This window comes from Mustela lutreola, chromosome 8, assembly GCF_030435805.1.
Source record: "Mustela lutreola isolate mMusLut2 chromosome 8, mMusLut2.pri, whole genome shotgun sequence".
NCBI classification, from domain to species: domain Eukaryota; kingdom Metazoa; phylum Chordata; class Mammalia; order Carnivora; family Mustelidae; genus Mustela; species Mustela lutreola.
Window position 1 is genome coordinate 97850974 of NC_081297.1, and position 26929 is coordinate 97877902.

General features: G+C 35.4%; 1 protein-coding gene across 1 annotated transcript; it reads left to right on the forward strand.

The window, feature by feature from the left end:
- Window positions 1-2635: 2635 nt before the first annotated feature.
- On the forward strand, window positions 2636-12530 carry CD69 (CD69 molecule). Its single transcript, XM_059186164.1, has 5 exons — window positions 2636-2806; window positions 7462-7584; window positions 8599-8798; window positions 9148-9251; window positions 11048-12530. The coding sequence occupies exons 1-5, from the start codon at window positions 2743-2745 to the stop codon at window positions 11154-11156; spliced, it is 600 nt and encodes a 199-aa protein (XP_059042147.1). The 5' UTR covers window positions 2636-2742; the 3' UTR covers window positions 11157-12530.
- Window positions 12531-26929: the final 14399 nt, after the last annotated feature.

Consider the following 26929-nt stretch of genomic DNA (forward strand, 5'->3'; position numbering starts at 1 on the left):
GAGAGAGTTCAAATACTGTTGCAGATTTCTAACTGCTCTATTATCCTGTTACCGGACCCCCAGAACCATTCTTGAGCCTCAGTGTCATAAAAATGAACACTGGACACCAGACAAAGATAGCCAGGCAGAGTTTATGAGAAATAGCTTGTATACAAGGGAATCAACAAGAAGGAGGAATATCGCTCCCCAAAGGGGTAGAGTGCAAGGCTTATAAAGGCGCTCTTCCAAAGGAGGAGCTGGGAGTGGGGAAGCATACTTCAGTCCCATGGTCATCTGTTGTCTTTACTTTTCAATGGATATGAGACAATCACAGGATACCTTTCTCCACAGTCAACATTCTCCTAGGGCACCAAGAAAGTAGAAATACCTGTGCAAACAGACTAAATTGTGACTTCTAATTTTGCCCAGGCCACCATTAATCCCTAAAAGCTGTTATTTCTCATTTGTTTGCGTTCCCAGAAGCAGGTATTTGTTTCTAAGAATATGGAAACTTTTAACCTCAGACATTTGCCTCAGGCCTGTGGCCTTATAGGAATTAAGTCCCCTTTGATTTTCCTATACTGTTTCATTCCCATGCATTATTCACAATATAGGGTATGGGATTAGTATCAGAATGTGGACATTAATCCAGATGTCCCAAATTTAGAAGAAAATACAGATCTGATCTAAGTTGCTTTCATCCCAAAAAATTAGCAAAAGTATCAGCTGTTTCCCATAAGTACCCAACTTGACCCTTCCATCACTCATCGCAATATTCAAGTGTACACTTGCCATCCAGTGGCCATCTATAATCCTACATACGTCCCCAAGTAGCACACTACAGTTTAGAAATTTTGTTTTTATACATATAATCTGAATCATTAGTTCATATTTATTTACTCAACGCATTCAATAATGCATTGCTGTACTGTATGTACTGTACGTACTGAGTACATACCAGGTTCCAGTTACTATGTCAGGTGTTAGAGACACAGAAGGGACAAGTCAGAAGAAGTTCTTGTCCCCAAGCAGCTTACAGTCTAGTAGGGAAAGTAGACAATAAACAATGCTATAATATCAGATATCACCAAGTCATATAAAGAAAGGTAAAGGTATACAGTGGCATAGAGCATGAAGTTCTATTTTACATAGATAAGGTAAGTAAAGACCTTTCTGGGAAAATGACAGTTGAATAGTGAATCAAGGGAGTTGAAGGGAGAGGAAGACCTGCCAGGAGATGGAAGAAGAACATTTTAGAGAAGATACAAAGACTGTAATGAGGATGTGCTTGACATTTTTGTGGTATAGCAGAGGTTACAGCTGAAGAAGACAGTGACTAATAAAGAAAATGGCAGGAGAGGTAGCTAAATCATGGACCTTCTCAACTTTAAGAAGGCCTTCGGATCTTATGGTAATTTTGATAAGAAGCCTTTGGTGGGGACGGGGTTGGGAGAGGAAGAGATGAACATCTCACCGAAGTGATACGACTTAATTGTAAAACAATCCTTCTTGCTCTTATGTGTAGGAAATTGACTGAAAAAGTGGAGTGGAAGCAAAAAGAGCCCTTAAGACCAACATGTATCTCAACATGTCCTAGGTTAACAAATAAATACTATGGCCAAACTAAGCTGTGGTCGATGATAATTCCCAACCCACTTGGGTACAATACTTCCACAAAGGCTTTAATCTGAAAACACATAGTCTTTAAAGAGGTGCTATTATTAATGATGAAAATTCTGGCAGCAATATCAGTAACCAGAGTGACATTTTGATTCCCTCCTTAAATCACCACACATTCTGCCTTCATAGCTCATTGGGATGGTATTGATACTATGGCAATACATTTTTTATAATAATCACACTCCAAATGTCTGGCACCTCAGAGATACAGGAAAATAACCTAAAATAGGGAAAATTCCGAGAAGAATAAGATATTAGGACAAATTAGGGTAATCTAAATGAAAGTCAAATATGACCAAAAAGTTAACAGGAGATAAATGAAATAGATAATTTAAGATAAACAATTTTAGAACATAGAAAGGAAGTTCCAGACCACAAGGTTTCTATTTCCTTAAAGCAAGTATGTACTAAATGATACCTTAAAAGAACTAGTCCTTAGGGAAGAAGTGAACGATAACCCTTCTGACAGCCAATTGATAGTTTCCGAAGTAAAATTCTTCCAGAGTGGAGAGAGATTCATGAGGACAGAGATCTTAAAATTCTCATTGAACAGTAAATCCTCTCACCCCAGTCAGTGTCAGGTTCATACCGCATGTTCAATAAATACTAGTCATTAATTAAATAAAGGAATGAGTTTCCAAGGGAAATAATTACTCTCCAAATTATTTCCACCTCAAAGTTAGGAATCCTTAACTTTTCATTCTTTACTTAATATGTCGTCTCCTAAGTTATTTGTGTTTTTCACAAATTTAAAGAAGGATGTCTCAGATCCTGGGAAAACCCCGCTAGTCTCTTCATGCTACACCTACAGTTGTGAGAAAGCACATTGCAGACAACAGGGAAAACCCGCAGCTCACCACAATAACACGTTGTAAATTGTCTGGGCCGCTGGAGCATAAATTAAAGAGAACTGATGTAGTTGAGTGGTTAGGAGGCAGGAGGAAGAGGGTGGAGACAATACAACGGAATATAAAGGCTGAGATAGGTCATAGACTCAAGAGACTCAGTTAGAGCTTCAGCAAAGACTTTCACTCTAAACTGGCTTGGCCTGGGATTCACCAAGGAATCGTGACTAGAACAAAGATGAATTCTGAAGATTGTTCCATAACAGAGAACAGCTCCTTGCATCCAGAGGGTGGACAGCAAAGTAAGTCAGACCTTTGTTATACATTGGTCAGTCTCTTTCTCTCCCACACATCTACCTGTCATCTCTCTTTCTCTCTCTCTCTCTCTCTCACTCTCTCTCACACACACATCAATCTATCATCTGTCTGTCATCTATCATCTATCCCTCTGTCCTCTTATATTAGCAGTATTTTTTTTTAATGAGCATTTGTCTTTAGAAACATTTGATTATGATTTACTTTGGTCCAGGTAAAGGAGAAAATGAGAAAAAGTAAATATTTCTCTATCCATGAGAAGACAGGATACCTGAGATTTGAGGGAAACCACAAAGGTAGATTTCTGAAGATCATTAGAAATATGTTTTTGTTTCAGTTTATATCACATCAATTCTTCAGATTCAATTAGAAAACTCCCTGCACTGGCCCACCGCGTGTGTTCACCACCTTTTCCCCGTATCCATCTGTACATGCTTTGGGAAGCATTGCCCCTCTTTAGAGCAATGGTTTTCCCCATAACCAATTACACTCATTGTCTTCACCTTGCATTCTTGTATGCTTTCTGTTTGCTTCAGCTTGGGTTCCCATGACAGCACCCTCCAGTTGCTGGGAACGAGGGTTTCCAATCTTTGAAAGAATAGCTATAAACATATCTGAACATTAACCATGTCTGGAGGTAATTTCTTAGGAGAATGTCATGAAAAATTCTTGAAAATACAAACTTCTGTTTTCTGTACTCTTCATGGAACTCTTCGGAACTCTTCATTGCATCATTCTGTTTCCCCCTTTCAATCTCGGGCTTCAAATTCTACGCAAATGATACGTGGTTCTTCCTTTCTTTTGTTTTTCATCAAAATACATCAAAATAGGATCACCTTAGCTATTTACCTCTTCCTCTTTTCTGTTCATCTGTTCTGTCCACAGATCTGTTCTACTTCTTATTACTAGAATGCTCTCATTGCTTCTCCTATAATATGTTTCTGTGATCTTTTCTTGACTTCTTCTGTTTCTATCTCTTCCTCTCTAATTAATAAGATGCTCCAAAACACTAGCATGTGGCACAGACAGTTTACTTATAAGCAAAGTTATCCAGAAATAAAGGGGTGTGTTACAAACAGCAGAGCTGAACAATCTGGAGGAAGGGATTATTTTGTGAGTGTGTCTCTTAGACTGATTTACTTTAAAAAGACATCAGTCACTTCTGATAAACCCATCTTTTACCTAAGACAGAATCAACTGTAGATAGCAACTACAAGCCACAGAGATTTCTGGTGGCTAGGTAACCATACTTTCATGGCCCAGTTGAGCTGTTGAAAAGCAGAAATGTATATAATAATATATACTACAATAATGTAATATATATATAATAAAACACAGTATCTATTATGTAATATAATATAATAATAATATAATAATAAAACTACTCAATAAACAGAGAGCATAGTCGAAAGAACCTAATTCAGGGATCCTCAGCTTTTTCTGAGTTCATCCAATTTCCTGCTGAATGTTTAGTTTATGCTGCTCTTGTGGCTGCTTTATTAGTATGAACAATCCTTGAGCATCACTTCTGGATGTCTCAATATACAACTGTGGATCTATTTTCAGTTTCTTCATTAGTGAACAAGGACCATAATCAGAGCGGAAGTTTGCTGTTGGGGCAGTTTTTGTCACCTAGGTGATAAGTCAAACTGTGAGTAACAATAGCCCTCACGAATGGAAAACAAATGTACAGTCTGAGAATCATGTCCACAGCTTACCCACTGGATAAGCCAATAGACTGGTCTAGTCTCTGAGTCCATGAGCTATCCAGATGGGTTCGTGGGCCCTAAGGAACCAGAACTGTAGCTTCATTGAGTCTAAGTGGCATGGTTGACTCTCACATGGGGAGAAGTGAAACTAGACAGACAGCTCTGAACTTGTTACCCTACCTACCAAGGGCTGCTTCCGGTGATCAACTAGTGGAAAAAAGGAAGATTTGCTTTGAGAAGCTGTGAGAAATAGAAGTAGATACGGGCTTGGTAAAGGCTTCTCTTGCAAAATCTGAATGCAGACCTACACTGGGAAAAACAATCCCGAGCAGCAAAAACTGAATTGGCAACCAATAAACAATGAAAGAAAGCACATCTCTTTGCTCAGTTTGACTTCAGAGAAATGTTTAAGGCAAAGAAATAAAAAAATTTCAAGATATGTTCTCTGCTAACATCCTTTTAATTATGAAGGTCATACACATTGAAAAATGGGGTCTGTTTGCATTTGAAGCTATTTTGTATGGTAAACTCTAATATCATGCAAGTGGCCATTTTACATTTCAGGTTTTGAGAACGTAATAGGGAAATATGGATTTCTCGTGAGGCCAAATTTTAAAAATCCTGAGAGCTCATCCTAGCAAAAATCAAACTCAGACTCTGGACACAGAATCCACTCCACTTATTCCTCAATTATTTATTTATATTCTGAAACACATATTCTTCTAGTTTTCTTTAAACTAAGAATCATCATTCACATGAGATTCATATTCCACAAAAATATTTCTTATTGGTGAAATCAAATTTTTTACTCTATTTCAGCATTATATGGAAGGTAAATTAAATAATTAACTTCCACATACCATTTGTTGTTTAATGTTGTTATGTTTCTTCTATTATTTTGACTTCTCTTGGAAAATTCAAATATCTGACTCCTTATTCACATATTTTTAATTGAGGTATAATTTATGTACAATGAAAGCACAAATCTTAAATATGCAGTTTAATGAATTATAAAAATTCCAACCAACACTGAAATTTTCTTTTTTTAAAAGAATTTATTTATTTGACAGGCAGAATGAGAAAAAATAAGCAAGGGGAGCAGCAGGCAGAGGGAGAGGGAAAAGCAGGCTCCCCACTGAGCAAGGAGCCTGATGGGGAACTTGATCCCAGGACCCTGGGATCATGACTGAGCCAAAAGCAGATGCTCAAATGACTGAGCCACCTAGGCACCCCTGAAATTTTCTATCACCCTAGAAATTTCCTGTATTTCTTTCTGGACAAATTACATTTCCTACACACATAAAAGCAATCACTTTTCTGATTTATATCACTATAGTTTAGTTCAACTATTTTTTTAAAGCATAGTTTACACATATCGTTACATTATTTTCAGGTGTACAACACAGCACTGCCACATCCCTTTATGTTATGCACACTCACCACAAGTGTAACTACCATCTGTCAATACAGTGCTCCGACAATATCATTGACTATAATCCCTATGCACTGCCTCTCATCCCCACAATTTACTCAGACTTACTCATTCCATAACTGGAAGCCAGTATCTCCCATTCCCTCTTCACCCATTTTAACCATAACTTCATCCTTCTTCCCTCTGACAACCGTCATTTTGTTCTCCATATTTATAGGTCTGATTCTGCTTTTTGTTTGTTCCTTCATTTGTTTTGTTTTTAAATTCCACACATGACTGAAATCATATGGAAAAAAGACTTCTTATTTTTTTAAGATTCGATTTATTTATTTGACAGAGAGAGAGAGAGAGAGAGAGATCACACGTAGGCAGAGAGGCAGGCAGAGAGAGAGGCGGAAGCAGGCTCCCTGCTGAGCAGAGAGCCCAATGCAGGGCTCGATCCTAGGACCCTGAGATCATGACCTGAGCCGAAGGTAGAGGCAAACCCACTGAGCCATGCAGGCGCCCCATATTTGTCTTTCTCAGTCTGACTTATTTCACTTATAGTTCAGCAATTCTTGAAAATCATATCAATGGAAATATATAGTATATGATTGTAGCTGCAATTTCTTTAGTCAACATTTTTTGGTATTTATGCATTTTGTTGCATTTATCAGTTTTTCTTAATTTCTAAATAGTATTCAGATATACCATAATTTATCTTTATTCTTGTTGATGGATATGTGGATTATTTGGCTCTTAAGAGTAAAGCTGCTATGAACATTCTTGTTTTGTACAAGTCAAATTGCTGGATCATAGGGTAGGTGTGTATTTATTGTATAAAAAAGTTCCCAAGTTATTTTTCCATTTTGCTCTCCATGAGTAATATTTGAAAATTTCAATTGCTTCACATCTGTACCAATCACACCAAAAAGTACCATCAATCTTTTTTTTTTTTAATTTTCAGTCATGCTAGTTGTAGCTATTTATATATCGATTCAGTATTTTTTTTAAATTTGTATAGTTTTTTATTTTTTATAAACATATATTTTTATCCCCAGGGGTACAGGTCTGTGAATCACCAGGTTTACACACTTCACAGCACTCACCAAAGCACATACCCTCCCCAATGTCCATAATCCCACCCCCTTCTCGATTCAGTATTTTTTATTCATTATCCACATCTATTGTATTTATGTCATCTCTCTTAAACAATAACTACCCAGGGGTTAAAGTACTATGCTTAGGATGTCCATTTTATAGGTCTTCTAAGATAATCATATACTTAATAAATGTTTTTGCGATTCAAACAACAAAATTATAATATATTTAGAGTTTTTGGAGCTACTAAGTGCACAGATTGGGAAGATATTTTATGATCTCATTATCATCCCTGATTTGTTTCACTCTCCCAGCTCACTCAAAATTTGGGAGAAATTAACTTATAAATTTCAGATAAGAAGATAAGGAGACATTGAAATGTAAATGATGCCTGAATTCATCATCAACTTTCTCTCTTCAGATAATGCATCCAGGCCTCATTTTGCAACACAGCGTGAAGGGTGCCTTCAAGTTCCTATCCCATGTGCTGTCATGAATGTGGTCTTCATCACTGTTTTAATCATAGCTCTCGTTGCTATATCAGGTGGGTCTGTACTTCATGAATTCATTGAGTCTCTGCTGTTAGCATTCATGTCCAGCTGAAATCAACAGGGATTACTTGTTCTAATTAATCAGAAATTCTGATTAATTTCTGATTAATCAGAAATTCTGATTAATTTAGAATCACCTCAATCATGATATTTGGCTGATTTCTTCAAGAATACTAAATATAATTCCATATTCCTTAGATGATCAGTGCAGTGCTTTCTGAGTTTTTGAGAACTTCTTTATAAGTATTAAAAGTGTCTATGCTTTATAAATTATTGTGGGGGAAAATTACATTTGAACATATTTTAAGATCTGAAATAAAGGGACTGATTTAGATCCTAAATATATAGACATTTAGTTAGGCAAAAAAATGTGGGCTTCACATTCATTGTTGATAGGAAAAAAAATATATCTAATCCACAAATTAATCAAGAATTGATCAATCTTTTGTCTTTTATTTCCAAGACCACATAACGGTGGTTATGAATAATTTAAAATATATCTAGAATCTCCCGAAGAGTCAACTGTTATATGGTATTCAAAACATATAGCAACACCAAGATACGTTTGTGTCTTTACAAACAGGAAATTTTACAACTTTATGAAACATCCTGAGCCAGAGATCTTTCTGTATTCTGAATTAGTTCCCTGAAAATCATTCTGTCCTTCATCTCCCAAAAGAGTGTTATATTGACTTCATTGTAATTTATAATGCCCTTTCCCCTTTCCAGTCCAAAGACTACTTGCAAGATTTTTCTATTTTCCTACCCCTTTCTGAGATTATGACCCAAAAGATACCCTCTTACTTCTTATACTCTGACAATAACAATGAGGCAGAACAGATTAGACAAGGTGAGAAACTGCCTTCTTGCTTTTCTCAGAATTCACTCCTTGTCTCTCATCCTAAACATTGTCACCTAGCACAGCACAGCACCCCCTGAACTGATCTTGCATACTGTGAGTATTTACTTTCTTTTGTTACTAAAACAAACCACTTTCCTGTTCACAGTGGGCCAATACAATTGTCCAGGCCAAGATATGTCTCTATTTCCATCAAAGAGCCACGTTTCTTCATGCTCGGATGGTTGGATTGGATACCAGAGGAAATGCTACTTTATTTCTACTGAAAAGAGGGGCTGGACGCTGGCCCAAAACTTTTGCTACGAACAGGATGCGACTCTTGCGTTCATTGATTCTGAAAAGGACATGGTAAGATAGTATTCAAAAATAATTTCATAAACTACTGCTATTTTTTAAGAGAGATAATCTGTGATTTCTTTCTGTTTCCACTGTACCTAATGCCCTTGTAGGAAAATTTAGTCACAGCAAGCCATATGATCAGTCTGAGGTCACAATCAGGATTCCATTTAATCTTGTAAATTTGCTTTGATTACTTAATGTCAAAGACCAAAAATCCAAATGAGCTTGTCCTAACTAGAGCTAATAAGTGATCAGCTTTGCTATCATGCCTTGAATTGAAGCTTCTCAAAAATAGGATGAATTATATACTTACGCAGAGGGGTTATTTAATACACACCTCCTTTATGCTTTCTTCAAGAGCTTTTTAAAACGATATGTGGGTATAACTAATCACTGGATTGGGCTGAAAACTGAAGATAATCAAACATGGAAATGGTCAGATGGCAAAGAATTCAACAACTGGTAAGTTTCAAGATGTCTTTTTAAAAATTTTTTTATTATTAACATATAATATATTATTTGCTCCAGGGGTACAGGTCTGTGAATTGTCAGACTTACACACTTCACAGCACTCACCATAGCACATACCCTCCCCAATGTCCATAACCCCACCACCTTCTCCCTACCCACCTCCCCACAACAACCCTCAGTTTCTTTTGTGAGATTAAGAGTCTCTTGTGGTTTGTCTCCCTTCTGATCCCACCTTGTTTCATTTTTCCATTCCCTACCCCCCAAACTCTCCAGTTTGACTCTCAAATTCCTCATATCAGGGAGATCATATGACAATTGTCTTTCTCTGATTGACCCATTTCGCTCAGCATAATACCCTCTAGTTCCATCCACATCATTGCAAATGGCAAGATTTCATTTCTTTTGAGGGCTGTATAGTATTCCAGTGTGTGTGTGTGTGTGTGTGTGTGTGTGTGTGTGTGTGTGATACACACACACACACACACACCACATCTTCTTTATTCATTCATCTGTTGATGGACAGCTAGGTTCTTTCCATAGTTTGGCTATTGTGGACATTGTTGCTATAAACATTTGGGTGCTTGGGCCCCTTCGGATCACTACATTTTTATCTTTAGGGTAAATACCCAGTAGTGCGATTGCTGGGTCATAGGGTAGCTCTATTTTCAACTTTTTGAGGAACTTCCATGTTGTTTTCCAGAGTGGCTGCACCAACTTGCATTCCCACCAACAGCATAGGATCAAGACATCTCTTTATCTTCCCCAGAGTGGCAGCTCAGGAAAGCCATTTTTCTTTCAAAGCACTGTTGGATATGACTGTTGTGTCCTTGTGAGCAGAGCATTATCAATCTGATTTACGTGCTTATACCCCTCTGAATTCTTTAAAGAAGGGTTTTAATATTGCTATTTTTTTCTTTTTATCTACTTAGAAGTCATACAACAAATGCTTCTAGTAACTTTGTCTGAGTAAATTTTATGTGAATAATAGGCTCAACATAGTCCATAAATAATTACGATGATAAAAAGAAACACAGAACACTGACAATCTCATATACATTTTTTCCTGATAAGCTGACTTTTTAAAAAATAATTCCCTTTTACTCTTTCCCAGTTGTCATCCCCAGAGGAATAAAGCACAATATTTCTAATAGCAAATTAGAAGATTTTATGAACCTGACAGAAAACCGTCTCCAGAACAGAAGATGTTGACTTTAATTTTATTACCTGTAATTGATGTATATTTTGAAGTTTGAAGAACATTTTGTATAGTCAGTGTTAACGTTTGCCATCTGAAAACCCAGAACTGAATAAATTTCTTGCCTTCTAAATAGTTTTATGATGATTCCTGATATAGAAAATAAATTCAAATTTCTAGAAAAGGCACTCTTAATATGTGTCCTATGGTTCTTTATATGCAGATTGGCTTCAGGGGCCTTCCACCCTCTAACATTATATGCCTAACAGTTGAATGTGTAAACTTTCTGGGAACTGCTTCTCCAGGAATTTAGCTGAGAAATAGCCAAGAGTCAGTCCTCTGGTGGTATGCCGCCCAGATCATTGGAAGTCTTTGCTCTTAGCTTTTTATCTTCCTCCCACAGACCCTTTCACTCAATTTTTGTTTAGTGTCTCTATAGATTAGTTTATGGTCACTTGATCACCTGACTTGCTTCATGAACTCCTACCAAGCAAAAAAGAAATCAGAGGTTACCCTCACAAAGTTCATTCTCATGTAACTGAATGAAAATGATGAACTGAAAATAATTCTAAGTTTCTTTATTGTTTGACAGGTTCAATCTCACAGGATCTGAGAATTGTGCATATCTGAATAGTATGGGGGTCAGCAGCACAGCCTGTGGAAAGAATTTACACTCGATATGCAGCAAAGCCGCTAAATAACAAGGAAACCTATTTGCCTTTAGACTATTATAACACGAACTTGAGAAAATTTGTGTTGATCAATGCTGCTCCACAGTTAGAAATTTTCCACAAAGACTTGGTGAAAAAACTTTGTCTTATTTTGGAAATCTTCTTCCAAACAAGACTATGGAAAAAAGAAAGGGAAATTCCAGGAATATCTGCAGCGTGGAACACTTCGCCGTGAGCTGAAAAAGTCACAGGTTTGACTGATCGTTACATCCAAGAATGAGAAGAACAACTTTAAACCTTATGGATGCACTTTATATTTTTTAGAATTTAGAAATAATAAAATAACTAGGCTTAGAGTTACTATTTATTGTTAGATGACTACCAAAACTGAGTGTGCTTCGTGTATTTGCACTATTTGAAAATGTTAGGTGGTGGTATTAAAAACTGAATGTAAACATAAGACATTTTAACTGGTCACATGGACATTTAGTCTAAATGCATTTTTTTTTAAAATCAGAGAACATGTATAAGTGGACAAATGCTTACGAAACTAAGCTTTGTGATATTTCTCTCTTTTTAGAGAAGTTTGCCAGGTTACAGAATCATTTTCCCACCAAAAGTGTGGGGTGATCATGTATTTCTATTGTTGTTTTTACTTCTGTGTAACTCATCTTTTTCAATGATACATAATTCTCTGTCTTAAGAATCTTACATGTAGCATTTTACAGAGATACAGACAAAAACAAATTTGAGGAGTATTTGTGAAATGGATGAAAGTATTGAAAAATGTGCAATATGTGATGTGGCAAATTCCTGTCAGAAAAACTTCCATATTATTCAAACTTGGAATAATAATAGTTTTACCTGACTATAAATGTGTACCTTTCCTAATCAATTCTACCATGTGCAATGCTTCTTATGAAGTATTTTCTGAGTGCAATAGTGTTTCTTTGTTTGTCTTTTGTATTCAGTGCCATTATAAGCTGATTATATGTATGTTAAAATAAAAGTAGAATTGCCAATTGGTTTCTAAGAAATGTTTATTTCTTAGAATACACTAAAAATTATATATCATACTAAAAAAAGAAAACAAAATACTATATTTTTAAACTTATCTATCATAAATCCTTAGCTTTATAAATTTATACTTTTTGAACTGTTTTCATATGAATTTCCAAAAGAACTATATTTATTTTCTGTATAGCTGATGGTCAGTGAACATTCTAATTGACTTGGGAAGAATATATGTCACTTTTAACTCTATTATTTTCTTCCTTTCTGTTATTATTCATCACCCTCATACTAAAGGGGCATAGGAAATTAGGAGACCCCTAGAGTCATCTTGGGAGGACCTGTTTATAAAGCTCAATTTCTCTCCAATAAAAGTTTAACTGGTCCACGTAACTGATGGTCTGAAAGCATCTTATTCAATTTTGAAGCCCCCAGCATAATTTAGTAATTGACCCAAAGTAATCCATGAAGGAGATATAAGGCTTTGTGTTAATTTCTATGAGATACTTCAGTAAGGAAAAATTCTGTTACTTTCAAAAATGTTCTGTGAATGTATTTCACAGTGTTCTTCTCTGAAAGCTTCTCTGAATGCTATCGTGAGATCTCTAAACTGTTGTCCTTATTATAGCATACTGAAAAAAAAATGTGGATTCCAGACATTGTTTAGTGATACAAAATATAGAGGTTACTTCATCTCCATGTGCTTCAGTTCCCACAGCTGTAAAATGAAACAAATGGCCTCCATCTCTAATATCCTATCATTAGTAACAACAATATGCTCCTGAGTCACATGAGAAAACAATGTCTTTTAATTTATGTGTTATGAAATGTGTAAATGTAAAGGCTCACTAAAAGCCAGAGCACAAGAGAAGTACTGTCTGTTTCATCTTTGCCACTAGCTAGTTGCCCAGCTGTTTTAGTTAGCATTAGTGAGAAATTGCCCCCAAATTGGGTAGAAATTAAATTAATTAATACATGAAAATGAGCTTAGAATAGTACCTGGCTCAAAGTAATGTATTAATTTTTAGTGATGATTTTTTATAAATGACATTATGTCATTAAGTTTGCAGTATTGGCATAAAGCAGCATTTCTACATAACATGTATACTTCTGCATAGCCTGTCTTTCTTTTTGAAGGAGCTGTTTGAAAAACAAACAGTAAAGCAAACAATTACATTAGGGTAATGATGAAGTGTATAGTAGGGAAAGTGTAGGGGGCTGTGGAAGTATATTATAGATATATACTTGATTTGCTCCTGTGTGCAAGCTTTTAGCTAATTTTCAAAATGTTGAATTTATAGACTATATTCACCCCGGATAATTATGTTAGTATGTACTGAAGGTAAGTAGCAGTTGTTTGTGTTTTATTTGGCTTTTGCAACATAATTATAATTCCCTCCTCTAAAAAGGGTAATAACTCCTGCTTATTTCACATAAATATAGGGATTCAATAAAGTTAAAGCATTTTTCAAATGATCAAATGCCATTGATGTGTTAGGTCCTTGAGCCAGTATTGAGTTGATTCAAAATTTTTATAATACTATTATAGAAATTATCTTTCTAAGATTGTTTTCAATTTTCATAATTTTGACTAGATTTTAACACATGAAAATCTATCATAACTGAGATTAAAATGCTAATAAAATTCTAGAGAAAACGTGGTAAAATGTATAACCAGAAAGATTGCAGATGATCGCATAAATTGGTATAGTTTGACCTTTAGAATACAGTTTTAAAATACTTATCAAAAGCCCTAAAAAGATTCCATATTTCTTTTGATGTGATAATTTTTGGGGGGAGGGAGGAAGAAGGACACTAAAGGAATCATCTCTGATGTTCAAGACATAACCACAAAAATGTTTACCAAAGAGCTATTTTTACTAGTGATAAATTGGAAATCAAAATTAAAGATTTGGTTAAATAAATATGATTCTACTACATGATGAAATAATTTGACAACAATGAAAGATAACAGTAAAAAGAATGTTTAGGTATATAGGGGAACATACACACTATTATTGTTAAACCAGGTAAAATAATATAGCCATCAAGATTCTATCCTGTTAAATATTAAATAGAAATACAAAAAAATAGATATGCTTTGTGTTTCTATATGCTTAAAAAGAAAACTATGAAGGTAAGCACAATGGTGTGGAGGCCAAGAAAAACAGGGCTGTACCCACCTCGAGTCTATCCCTGACATAAGTATAGCCATCTTGGCAAAGCAAAAGCTGGCACCTTGCACCCCCTCTCCACCTGCTCCATCCCCTGGGCAGTATGTTTGACATTCCTCAGCCACCTCTAACTGCCCTAAAAGGAAAACAAATAATTAACTTGCAGAGATCACAATCCTGCAAAACAGGAGTCTCCCTAGGTTTACAAATGTCCTAGAGATCTACAAACAAAGAAGCTATCCAACAATAGCACAATTTCCAGAGGCAAATAACTCAGTTCCTCAAGCCCTAAATAAAGTTAAATTTCTTCTAAACCCAAATCTCACTAACAAGGATGCTTGATAGCAAGAATGTGACATTCCACCAGGAGACTCCCAATTGTCTTCATACTAGTGCCTCATTAAAGGGAAAAATGGCCTTGGCTTGATAGTAACCAGGCCTTCAATATCCTGACAGTCTTCTTTACCCTGATAGGCCTTCTAAACACCCCCTTTATCCTCACCCACCCCCAAGTCCACCCCTACTCTGCCTTTAAAAACTCTGACTATAATCTGGCTCGGAGTCCAAGTCCCTACTCCGCTGTGTCGGGCATACTTGGGCCCAAGCTTAAACTTGTCAAATAAACCCTCATGTGATTGCATCGGTGCTTGGCTCCTTGGTGGTCTCAGACGCGAAAACTTGGACACAACAATGGTTTTCCCAGAGTAATAAGAGTAAAGATAACATTTCTTTTCTTCTTTATGTTCCTTTAGAGTTTCAAGATACTCTATAAAAAATTATATTTAAAATAAACCCAAATATAATATCATTAAAGAATTGATTTATTATTTAAAATACAACTCTGTTTTCTAGTGACCAATTACAAATATCAAAAATCAGTTTGCTTTGAAGCAGACCCAGAAATAAGAGAACAAACTAATGGTTGAAGAGAGGAGGGGGCGGTGGGATGGGCAAATGGGTGAAGGGGAGTGGGAGTTACAGGCTTCCATCTCTGAAATGGGTAAGTCAGAGGGAGGAAACGCACAGCACAGGGAATATAATCAATGATAATGTGCTAACGCTGTGCGGTGACAGATGGTAGCTACAGGTAGCTACATTTGTGATGAGCACCACGCAAAATACTGAGCTGTTCAAACACTATGTTGTACACCTAAAATGAATAATATATTTGACACCATATTTCAATAAAGAAAAATAACCAAAATGAGTTTGTTCAAAAATCTCCTCTACCCTAAAGAACTCGAGTTCCCTCAATGCTATGGGCAGCCACAAGCTGCAGTGCCATCTAGTGACTGAACAAAATCACTGCAGTTTTGTTTTCTTTGGTTTCTTGATCCACGAGATGTATTTAACCCGAGAAAAAATATAATTTTGTTTTTCTTTTTAAATATAGTTTAAACACAGTTTAAAGTCATGGGTAGTATAATAAGGTTTACGTGTTTTGTTAGAAAGACACTGAATCTGGTTTCTGCCCCACAGTACAAACCAAGGAAGTGATCTACACTGCAAATAATAATAGCTAACATGTATCTTTATGTCTCCATTTGTTTTGTTTTTCAGATTAATTTCAGGTACAAATAGTATACAAAAACACCTGCCCATAATTAATGTATACAAGTTGGTGAGTTTGGGCACACTCATGCTCCCATTGCCACAATCCAGATGATAAACATATTCATCATCTCCAAAAGTTTGCTTGTGTTCTTTTGGGATTTGTTTGTTTGTTTGTGTTGCAAGATTACAACATGAAATCTAACCTCTTAATGGATTCAATACAGTTGTAGGATACAAAATCAACATACATATATCACTTGTGTTTCTACACACCAACAAGAAACAAAAGAAAATTAAGAAAACAATCCCATTTACAATAGCCTCAAAAATAATTTTTAAAAACTTAGAAATAAATCTAACCATAAAGGTGAATAACTTGTACATTGAGAACTTATAAACACTTATGGAATAAATTAGAGCACATACAAATATATTTTGTGTTCATGGATTATAAGAATTAATATTCTTAAAAGGTCTATACTACCTAAAGCAATCTACAAATACAGTGTAATTCCTATCTAAATCCTAAAGGCATTTTGTATAGAAATAGAAGAAAAAAAAATCCCAAAATTCATATGGAACCACAAAAGACCCCAAATAGACAAAGTAACCTTGAATAAGAATGAAACTAGAGGCTTCACACTTCCTGATTTCAAAATATATTAGAAAGCCTAAGGAACCAAACAGTTTGGTACTGGCATGAAAATTGACATGTAGAACAGTGGAACTAAAAAGAAAGTCCAGAAAAAAAAATGCATACACAGACAGTTGGTCTTTGACAAGGGTATAAAAATACACAGCACAGAAAGAATAGTCTCTTGAATAAACAGTGTTGGAAAAACTGAATATCCACATCCAAAAGAATGAAATCGGATCCTTATCTTTCACCATACATAAAAATTAGCTCAAAATGGATTAAAGACTTGAAAGTAAGATTTCTTTTTTAAAGATTTTATTTATTTATTTGACAGATAGAGACCAGAAGTGGGCAGAGAGGTGGCGGAGGGGGGGGGGAGCAGGTTCCTGTGAGCAGAGAGCCTGATGTGGGGCTTGATCCCAGGACCCTGAGATCATGACCTAAGCTGAAGGCAGAGGCTTTAACCCACTGAGCCACCCAGGCACCTCTTGAAAGTAAGATCTGAAACTATAAAAATCCAAGAAAGAAAAACATGGGGAAAAATCTTCTTGATGTTGCTTTCCGCAATAATTTCTTCTTTTTTTAATGATTTTATTTTATTTGAGAGAGAAAGAGAATTTTAAGCAGGCACTTCACTGAGCCTGGAGCCCAGGGCTTAATCCCACCACCCTGAGATCATAACCTGAGCTGAAATCAAGAGTCAGATGCTTGGATAATGAGTCACCCAGGTACCTCCACAATGATTTCTTGAATGACACAAAAAGAACAGGCAGCAAAAACAAAAATAGAAAAGTAGGATTGTATCAACTAAAAGCTCTTATGTAGCAGAGGAAATGGAAGAATAAAAAGGTAACCTACTGAACAAGAGAGAATATTTGCAAACCATATATCTGGATAAAGTGTTAATTTTAAAATTATATAAGAAATTCTTAAAATTCCATGGCAAAAAAAATAATAGTAACAATGTGATTTTAAAATGGGCAAAAGACTTGAATAGACATTTCTCCAAAGAAGAATGCACTTTTTTGTTTTTGTTTTTTTTAAGTAGCTCCCTGTGAAAAGACATGGAAAAGACGTCTTGGTTCTTTTCTGTGTGTGGTAATGATGCGTGGTTTCAGTAATGCCTCCTTCTCCGATTCATGAATGAAAGCGGTTGTGGTATTGACTCTCTCTCTCTCTCTCTCTCTGACAAATAAATAAATAAAATCTTAAAAAAATAAATAAATAAAATAAAATAATACATGTAAAAATGTTTAGACAGGTATTAGGTAACATGTGCAAATATGCTAAAACACTTTGTATATGCTAAAGCCTATACTACCAAAACATACTTCAAAATTTCTACTTTTTAAAACCTGAAGGTCACATTTTTCTTGATATATAATAATTAATTATTAATATAATATTAATGATTAATACAGAATATATTGATATAATGAGAATTAATACATTATCTATTTTATATATTACATAATATATTCTATTTTATATGTTATATGTGTTTAACAGCTTTGCAATGAACACAAGACTGTATTACTTAATATCAATCAAATATATTTAATAACTTGCAGCCAGCATACTGAACACTGCACAGGACATAAATGTAGGTTTAATGATTTTTGCAAAACAAACATCTGTGAAACCTCTACCCAAATCAAAAACCAGAACATTCTAGCACCAAAAAAATCACCCTTTTCTCCTCTCTTAATCTCTATCCCTTTCCTCTCCCCCAGATATAGAGAGATATCTGTTTTCATGATTTCTAAGACTGATGTCTAAGGCTTGTTTTTAAGACTTCTATAAATGGAATTATGTGGTAAGTGTTCTTCTGTGTCCAGTTTCCTTCAACATATCTCAAGCTAAAACTCATAGTCAACATCATGTGCATGAGTTTCACGCTTGCTGGTAAGTGTAGATGTAGTTAATTACTTTTCATTACTATTACTTTTTATTATTTCTTGCATGAATAGGGAATAGTGATAGATATTTGGGCTGTTTTCTATTATTGACGAAGAAAAAAATTTCCTTCTACCCTTCTAAGACTGGTCTATTAATCAAATTAACGTAAGACAGAGTAACAGGAGAGAAAGAAATGTAATCACAAATGTACAGGTGGCCCATGAAAGTATAAGGCCCAAGGACAAGCAGGTCATCAAGATTTACATGTCATCTTGAGCCAGAAAATAGGATAGAGCCTAGGGCTTCAAAGGGATGGAGAGTAATCACAAGACAATGAGAAGAGCAGATATTTGGTAATTAGATATTTGGCCTGCCACACAGATAAATCATTCAGGTAAAAAGGTTATCTCTTAGTAATCTCTTAGTGATGCCTTTCTTTCTGAGCCAGGCTGCTTAGCTAAATATTTTTTAGGTAGTTTAAGGGAGTGGTAAAAGCATTCTGGAATCGGCTGAGTCTTGACTGTCTTCAGCTCAAAATAGTCCATTTGTGGGTGCCTGGGTGGCTCAGTGGGTTAATGCCTCTGCCTTTGGCTCAGGTCATGATTCCAGGGTTCTGGGATCGAGTCCCACATTGGGCTCTCTTGTCAGCAGGGAGCCTGTTCCACACCCCCCTCTGCCTCCTTCTCTGCCTAATTGTGAACTCTGTCTTTTAAATAAATAAAATCTTTTTCAAAAAAATAGTCCATTTGCCAACGTGGCACATTTTAGAATTATGATTGGTATTCTCTCTGAACCCCTTCATTACTGTTTTTAAACAATGCTGTGATTGGTATTCCAGGACCTTTTATATATATATATATATATATATATATATATATATATATATATATATATAAAACATATATATATAAAACATATATATATATATGTTTTAATTTCTATTGGCCATATACCTGCATCATCCTAGATATAGGAATCTTAAATTTTCAAAGTAGTTTTATCAATTTACATTTCCATTAACCATATATCATTTCTGTAGCCCCCACACCTTGCCAAAATGTGACAGCTCGATCTTTTAATTTTTAGTTATTTTAGTACATACATAGAGGTATCTAATTGTATTTTAAACAATTTGCATTTCCTTTATTATTACTGAAGTGGAGCACCTTTTCATAGGTTTACAATCCATTTGACTATTATATTTTGTGTGGTGCCCTTTCAAGTCTCTTGAATATTTTTCTTCCAGTATTTTTATTATTATTATTATTATTATTATTATTTTAATATTTTATTTATTCATCTGGCAGAAGACATCACATGTAGGCAGAGGCAGGCAGGGAGAGAAGAAGGGAAGGAGGCTCCCTGCTGAGCAGGGAACCCAATGCAGGGCTTGATCCCAGGACCCTGGGATCATGACCTGAGCCAGAGGCAGAGGCTTTAAACCACTCAGGTGCCCCAGTATTTTTATTATTGGTTCATAGCTTTTCAGATAAATGATAGATAGATAGATAGATAGATAGATGCTTTTGTCAATTACGTGTGTTACAATATCTTCCTCTCTGTGGCTTTCCTAGTCATCCTATTATGGTTTCTTTTGATAAATAGGAGTCTCTAATTTCAAGATAATATAGCTTATGCATTTTTCCTTATTTTTGTACTTTTAGCTTTCCAAAGAGACATTTTCCTACACTGCAATTCTGTGTTTTCTGTTATCTTCCAGAAGCCTTATTGTTTTATGATTTATTCGTATTTGCATGTATAATCCAATTGGAATTAGTCTTTTGTGTATGAGGTATAAGGTATGGGTCAATTTTTACTTTTTCTCAAATGAGTAACTAGTTGCAACAACACCATTTGGTGAGTTATCTTTTCTCTACTGCTCTACAGAGCCACTGTGATCGTAAGTCAAGTATTCAGGCTTAGGCTGTCATTCTCCTTCATGGATATATTTATCTATTATTCTGACAAACTATATTGCCTTAGCCACTGTCACTTTATAAGAGCCTTGATAGTTAATGGAGCAACTTTTCCCTACTTTATTTTTCTTTATGAGCATCTTGATTATTCCTGACATGTTATTTTTCCAAATAAATTTTAAACTTATCTTCACTACTTTCACAGGAAACCTGCAGAGATGATCGAATGAGTTGATAAACCAAGTTGGCAAAAATTGATATCTTTATTAATCTTTTAATCCCTGCCTATCACATAATTCTCTTTTTATTTTAGTTTTCCTTAGTTTCTCTCTTTAGTTTCTTTTTGAATTTTGCAGATTTGGGCATAGAGATCTTGTATATCTCTTTAAATTTATTCTTATGTATATTACATGAGTAATGCTCTTGTAAATGGTATCTGTGGTAGGTGAAGGCGAGCAGAATTTGTTGCCCCAAAATATGCCTCTTTAAGAAATAGCAGACACAGTTGAATCTCTGGAAGCTGAATAGAAGTTACCCTTTTGTAAGACAGGCATTTGGCTGAGCACAGATGATAGAGGGACAAAAATTATCGTATCCACAACCACAAGAACATCCCTCTGTCACTCTGATTCCATCACTATCCTAAAAACACGAACTGAAAAAAATTTCCCTTTACAATGGACTCAGACATGCTACTAGACTTCTCCTGAGAGTTATAGCAAGACTGTATTGCAAGCAAACCCTGAAGTCTGATGTTGAAAATGGCATTCTCAGGTGTGACAAGGAAATCAAAAACAATTCTACCATAGAGGTGTGCCAAATTGCCAAATGTTTTACAGATCAGGCAGGTACAATGTGGGCTGCCTAGCACGTTAGATCACCTAATACCACAAGCTATATGTGAGTGGACCAAAATCTAGACTTCCTTGGATGGGTGACAAAACTAAGCTCTCTGGGGCACCTGGGTGGCTCAATCAGATAAATGTCTGCCTTCGGCTCCAGTCACGATCCAGAATCCTGGGATGGAGCTCTGAGTTGGGCTGTCTGCTCAGTGGGGAGTCAGCGTCTCCCTCTCCCTCTGCCTGCCCTTCCATCTGCTTGTTCTCTTCTTTCTCTCTCTCTCTCTATCAAATAAATAAATAAATAAAATCTAAAAAACCAAAACAAGGGCGCCTGGGTGGCTCAGTGGGTTAAGCCGCTGCCTTCGGCTCAGGTCATGATCTCAGGGTCCTGGGATCGAGTCCCGCATCGGGCTCTCTGCTCAGCAGGGAGCCTGCTTCCTCCTCTCTCTGCCTGCCTCTCTGCTTACTTGTAATTTCTCTCTGTCAAATAAATAAATAAAATCTTTAAAAAAAAAATAAAAAAAAATAATAAACCAAAACAAAAAAACCCCTAAGCATACTAGCTGCCAGAACCAAGCTACAGGCATATTCAATCATTTATTTTTCAACTTGTTCTGCTCTCACGGACTGACAGAACCACACGAAAAATGGAGGCATATGGATGTTAACATTATCGGTGGTTGAGCTCATGAAATAATCCAGACTTTTGAATATTTCAGGTTTTCAACTTAATCTTGCCTCTAAACCACACTGGTCTTTCTATTTAATGTGACAACAAAATATAAATGGGCTTCCCTCTTACACGGTCAGGACAATGTGATCTTGGATACCTGGCGACTTTTTGTCACTTAGTACTCCACCCTAAATGCCAGCCAAATTACAAACTCGTGCAACGTGAACATGTCCATCAAGAAATCATAGAAAAATTCCCTAGCATAGCGCAACTCCAAATTCTATTCCGCAGTAAGGGTCTCATTAGTCAAGTTTGGGAGATTATGAATTAGAAAAGCAATCCTACATCTCTCCATGGTAATGGAACAGGAGTTCAAACCACAAAGTAAACTTTTAATAAAACCACCTTTTTGTACCAAAACAAAACAAAGAAACCAAAAACAAAAACATCAGAAATTCACAGCTTAGCCTCTATGGTACGTCAATGTCCTTATGCTCTAGATACACTGACTACTCAGCAAAGAATGAACAGGGCAATCCTCAGTGAAAAATGTCACTTCTGTGTAAACCAAAAGGAGCAAAGGAGATCTAACTTACACCTGTTAAAAGAAAGAATTAATATTTTTCATCAGGTGAAAGAAGAACAGACATTATATTCCACTGGCTTAATGGGATGTGGGAAATGTGCTCTGATTTGTTCTTTTCTGTTTATTCAACCTCATTCTAATCTATCATTTTTTTACTCTTTGCCGATCTCTTACCAAGCATTTACTAATTCACTTTCTCTCCCCATGGTCACCAGCTCAGCTTTTAATGTTGACGTTTCCAGGGAAGTTTCAGAGCCAGGAACTGAAGGGGGCCAGGCAAGCCATCCCCAAATACACTACAATAGCATATTGATTATTTTGAATTACAGCTATTTGAAAAAAAAAAATACAAAGACACACCCTCCTATGTTTCCCTGAAAGCAGGAAAAAAATCTCCCTGTGAAAAATGTCCTCCCCGTCGCAGAAAGTAAAAAGACATCCTTATCATCAGAAACAGGGTCTTTGAAGTTGAGAAAGCTGTAGAAAAAACTTGATTACTTTTTTACTACAATCGACTACCTCAGCCCAAATTGTGCTTAGAATTCCTTGCTAATTACAGTTCTCAAAAAAACCTGGCGTTAGTTTTTTGTTTTTTTTTTTTTTTTTTTAATCCTGTCAATTCCTCACAAATTTATTGTCTCTTTGTCTAAAATGTATCAAAACTGCCTGCCTTGGTCATTTCTTTTGGGCTCAATTTCATTATTGGGTTTCCATGTACATGTCATAAAACTTTGTCCCTTTTTCCCCCTATTAATCTGTCTCATAACAATTTAATTCCTATATAGTGAAAATAACCCTGGGAGAGAGGGAAGAAGCAAGTCTCTCCTTCCTTAACACTAGCAATCTGGGATCACTCCCCTTCAATTTTATCGATGGAAAGTTTCGAAGTTGAGCTCCATCTCCTTCAAAGGCGGGTCCGCTTTTCGTCAGCCTTACTCCATGGGCAGTGTTTTTCAACCTGGGATGATTTTGCCCCTCAAAGGATATTTAGCAGTGTTTACAGATATTTTTGATTGTCCAACATGGTGAGCGGCCAACATTAGGAAAGGCTTGATATTGGCTTCTAGATGGTAGAAGTAAGAGATTATTTTAAACTATTCAGGGCACACAGGACAACTCCTAAAACAAATATGTGACTCAAAATGTCCATAGTGTCAAGGTTGGAAAATCTTGTCCTGAGGTGTAGCTTTTTGGTGAATCAACCAGATATATTGATTTTTCGTCTCTCTATCTCTGCTTGAGGACTGGAACCACCTTAGCTCTTAGATTGCCAAAAGCCTTCCTCTGGTCCTGTTTCTCCTTCTGACTCTGAGAAACTTATATAGGAAAGGTAACTCTTCTTTCCGGGTTTCAGCTTTCTTTTGGACTTGCATTGCTTTATTCACTAATTTGTTATCTCACCAGTGTCTTTATTTATTTGTTTATTTACTTATTTATTATATTTTGAGAGAGAGAGAGCATGTGAGTGGGGGGAGGGGAAAAGGGGGAGACTGAACCCCAACTTGAGTGTGGAACCTATTGTGGAGTTTAATCTCATAACCCCAAATTCATGACCTGAACCAAAATGAAGTGTTGGACACCTAACCAACTCAGCCATCCAGGTGTCCCTCACCAATATCTTTAATATATTTCAAATATTTTGCTAGCTTTACAGGTTGTCCTTGGTGGAGAGAGGATTGGTATTACCTAGTGAGTGATTTTTCCATGCTCCTTTGAATAGTCAAAAAAAAAAAAGTACTTGAAGTCTCATCCTACCTTTAAGAAATCTCGTCTTTTGGGTAATACACAGGCTCAGGTAGTGCTTAAAAACTTGTGCTCCATTAATCACATGTTGCTGATTTATACCTGCTTCCACATGGTACAGCATAATCGATGTGCTTTGCTAAATGCAAGGACATTTGCTCCCTGTATTATTCAAAGCACCAAAAAAAAAAAAAAGTAACAAGTTTGTATTGAATGATGGATGATATGACTATTGAAAAGGATAATAAAATATAGCAATAATTATAACCAACACTACATACTGCTTCTATATGTCAGAGACTAAACAGGTTACAGATGATAATTCACTGATTCCTCACAACAGTTCTATGACTTAGGTGTTACTAATATCTTACTTTATATATAAGGACACCAAGTTACAAAGAAAGTAAGTTCTTTGCCCCAGGCCTTAAAATTTTAGATGGAGGCAATCTGACACTTTGGGAAAACACGACTTACTTTGGCATATAAAAAATAAAGAATGTTTCAAACTAAGAAGCAAGTTTCATTGCTGTTGAAGTTAATCACAGAGAGCCCCCTACTGGCAAAACATCTTCTCTTCTACCAGCTTGCCCCCACTTACTACTAAAGCTTGCCTAGCTGACTTCAAATGAGACTTTGTAAAAAACCATCTAGTCTTTCTCAAATTCCTGTAGGTGTTTGTCCAAAATGTCAGTGACAACTGTTTTGCTTTCAGAGACAACAATAATAACACTGGAGATAATGTATTATATTTCCTGCATTTTGTGGGTTCAATGCAAGTCCTGGGTTCCACCCACACTTAAGGAGAGGGGATCATACAAGGGAAGGAGGACCCGAACAGAGGGATTGGGGGGCGGTCATACAGTTTTTCCACCACATCCAGCTTAGAAATGCATGCTCTCTCTCTAATTCCTTAGCATCCAGAGTTCTGTGGCTTAAGTCACTTGATATATTATTCTAAAATGTGTGAACATTTATCTTTTGTGTTCATTTCCTCCTAATCCTTTTTATTCCATTAAATTTATTTTTCAATGAATGTTGTTTTAATGGCGCTCTTGAAGAAAGAAGAAACAAATACAGCTATTTAATACTACAAGGGCATCTGAAAGTCCCCTACTGAATTAAGTAATCTTCGTTCAACAACAAAAAAATCCAGTACTCTTTTTATATATATTATATACATAATACATATAACACATACATATAAAAATACATATAATGTGTAATAATATATACATATAGTGCATATACATATAAATATATAATACATATTTATATATGATGCATATATGTATAATATAAATATATAAATACATTTAATGTATTTAGATTTAATATAAAATACATACAATATATAATAATATAGTATAATGTATAATATATTATAATATACATGTAATATCTATTTTTAAAATTACATAATATGTATAAAAACATATATGTAATATAATATATAAAATATATGTATATAAAAAGAGTAACATGTCTATGTTATTTCCAAAATGTAATGGAATTTATATATATATGTAATTATACATATTATATATGTACATGTCATGTCTAGAATCCTAGCACACATAAAGTGAGATAATAAGTAAAATTATTTTATTTTATTGTTTTTTTATTTTTATTTATTTTTTATAAACATATAATATATTTTTGTCCCCAGGGTTACAAGCCTGTGAACCACCAGGTTTACACACTTCACAGCACTCACCATAGCACAAACCCTCCCCAGTGTCCATAACCCCAGCCCCCTTCTCCCAAACCCCCTCCCTCCAGCAACCCTCAGTTTGTTTTGTGAGATTAAGAGTCACTTATGGTTTGTCAGTAAAATTATTTTAAACTACTAAATGTATGGTGATTTGTTGGTCAGAAATAAAAAACTAATACAATAGAGGGAAAATAAGGGGAAAAACTAGAGTATTAGTTGAAAATACATGACAAGGAACATTTTAATCTCTTGAGATCCTTTCCACCTTCAACAACCAAACTGCAAGTTGACATCTCTGTAAAAAGTTGGAAGTTTACTGGCTGGCATGACTAAACCAAAAAGAAATCTGAATTCAAGTTGGGAGTCTTTAGTAAACACTAAAGGTGGAAGCATTTTATTAAAAAGAGATATTAATTGGAATTATAATTAATGAGATCAGAGACTCTGACTATATTTTAATTAGCTTCAGGATCTTAAGAGACCAGCTTACATCACCCAGGCCAAAAATGAGAGATTGTTTTTTTCTGTTTTTCAATTAAAGTGTAATTGACACATAATATATATTAGTTTCAGGTTTACAACATAATGATTTGATATATGTATATATTGTGAAAGCATCGTAATATCTAGTTGACATTCTTTAGCACATATAGTTAGTTACCTTTCTTCTTGTAATGAGAATTTTTAAGATCTTCTATTAGCAACTTTCAAATATACAAAAGGATTATTAACTATAGTCCCTATGCTGTAAATTACATTGTTGGAACTTATTTATTTTATAACTGGAAGTTTGTACCTTTTGATCACCTTCACCTATTATTTCCACCATGAAGCCCCACTTTGGGCAACCACCAATCTGTTCTCTGTATCTATGAGTTGTTTTTCTTATTGTTGTTTTTAAAAGTTCAGAATTTCAGAATTCCAGGGAGAAATTGACGATTCTTAAAGTTTCCAAGTAGAAAAGTTAGGCCACAGATACAGAATCAGAAATTGGAATGATAATGTATTTTTCAATAACAATATATGGTCTTACAGAAAGTGCCACTAAAAATTC

Excerpts from the sequence above, each read along its gene's own strand:
- CD69 (XM_059186164.1), top strand. The coding sequence starts at position 2,743 with ATGAATTCTGAAGATTGTTCCATAACAGAGAACAGCTCCTTGCATCCA. Across the intron at positions 7,585-8,598 it reads AGCTCTCGTTGCTATATCAG|TGGGCCAATACAATTGTCCA; the intron begins GTGGGTCTGTAC and ends TCCTGTTCACAG. Across the intron at positions 9,252-11,047 it reads GGCAAAGAATTCAACAACTG|GTTCAATCTCACAGGATCTG; the intron begins GTAAGTTTCAAG and ends ATTGTTTGACAG.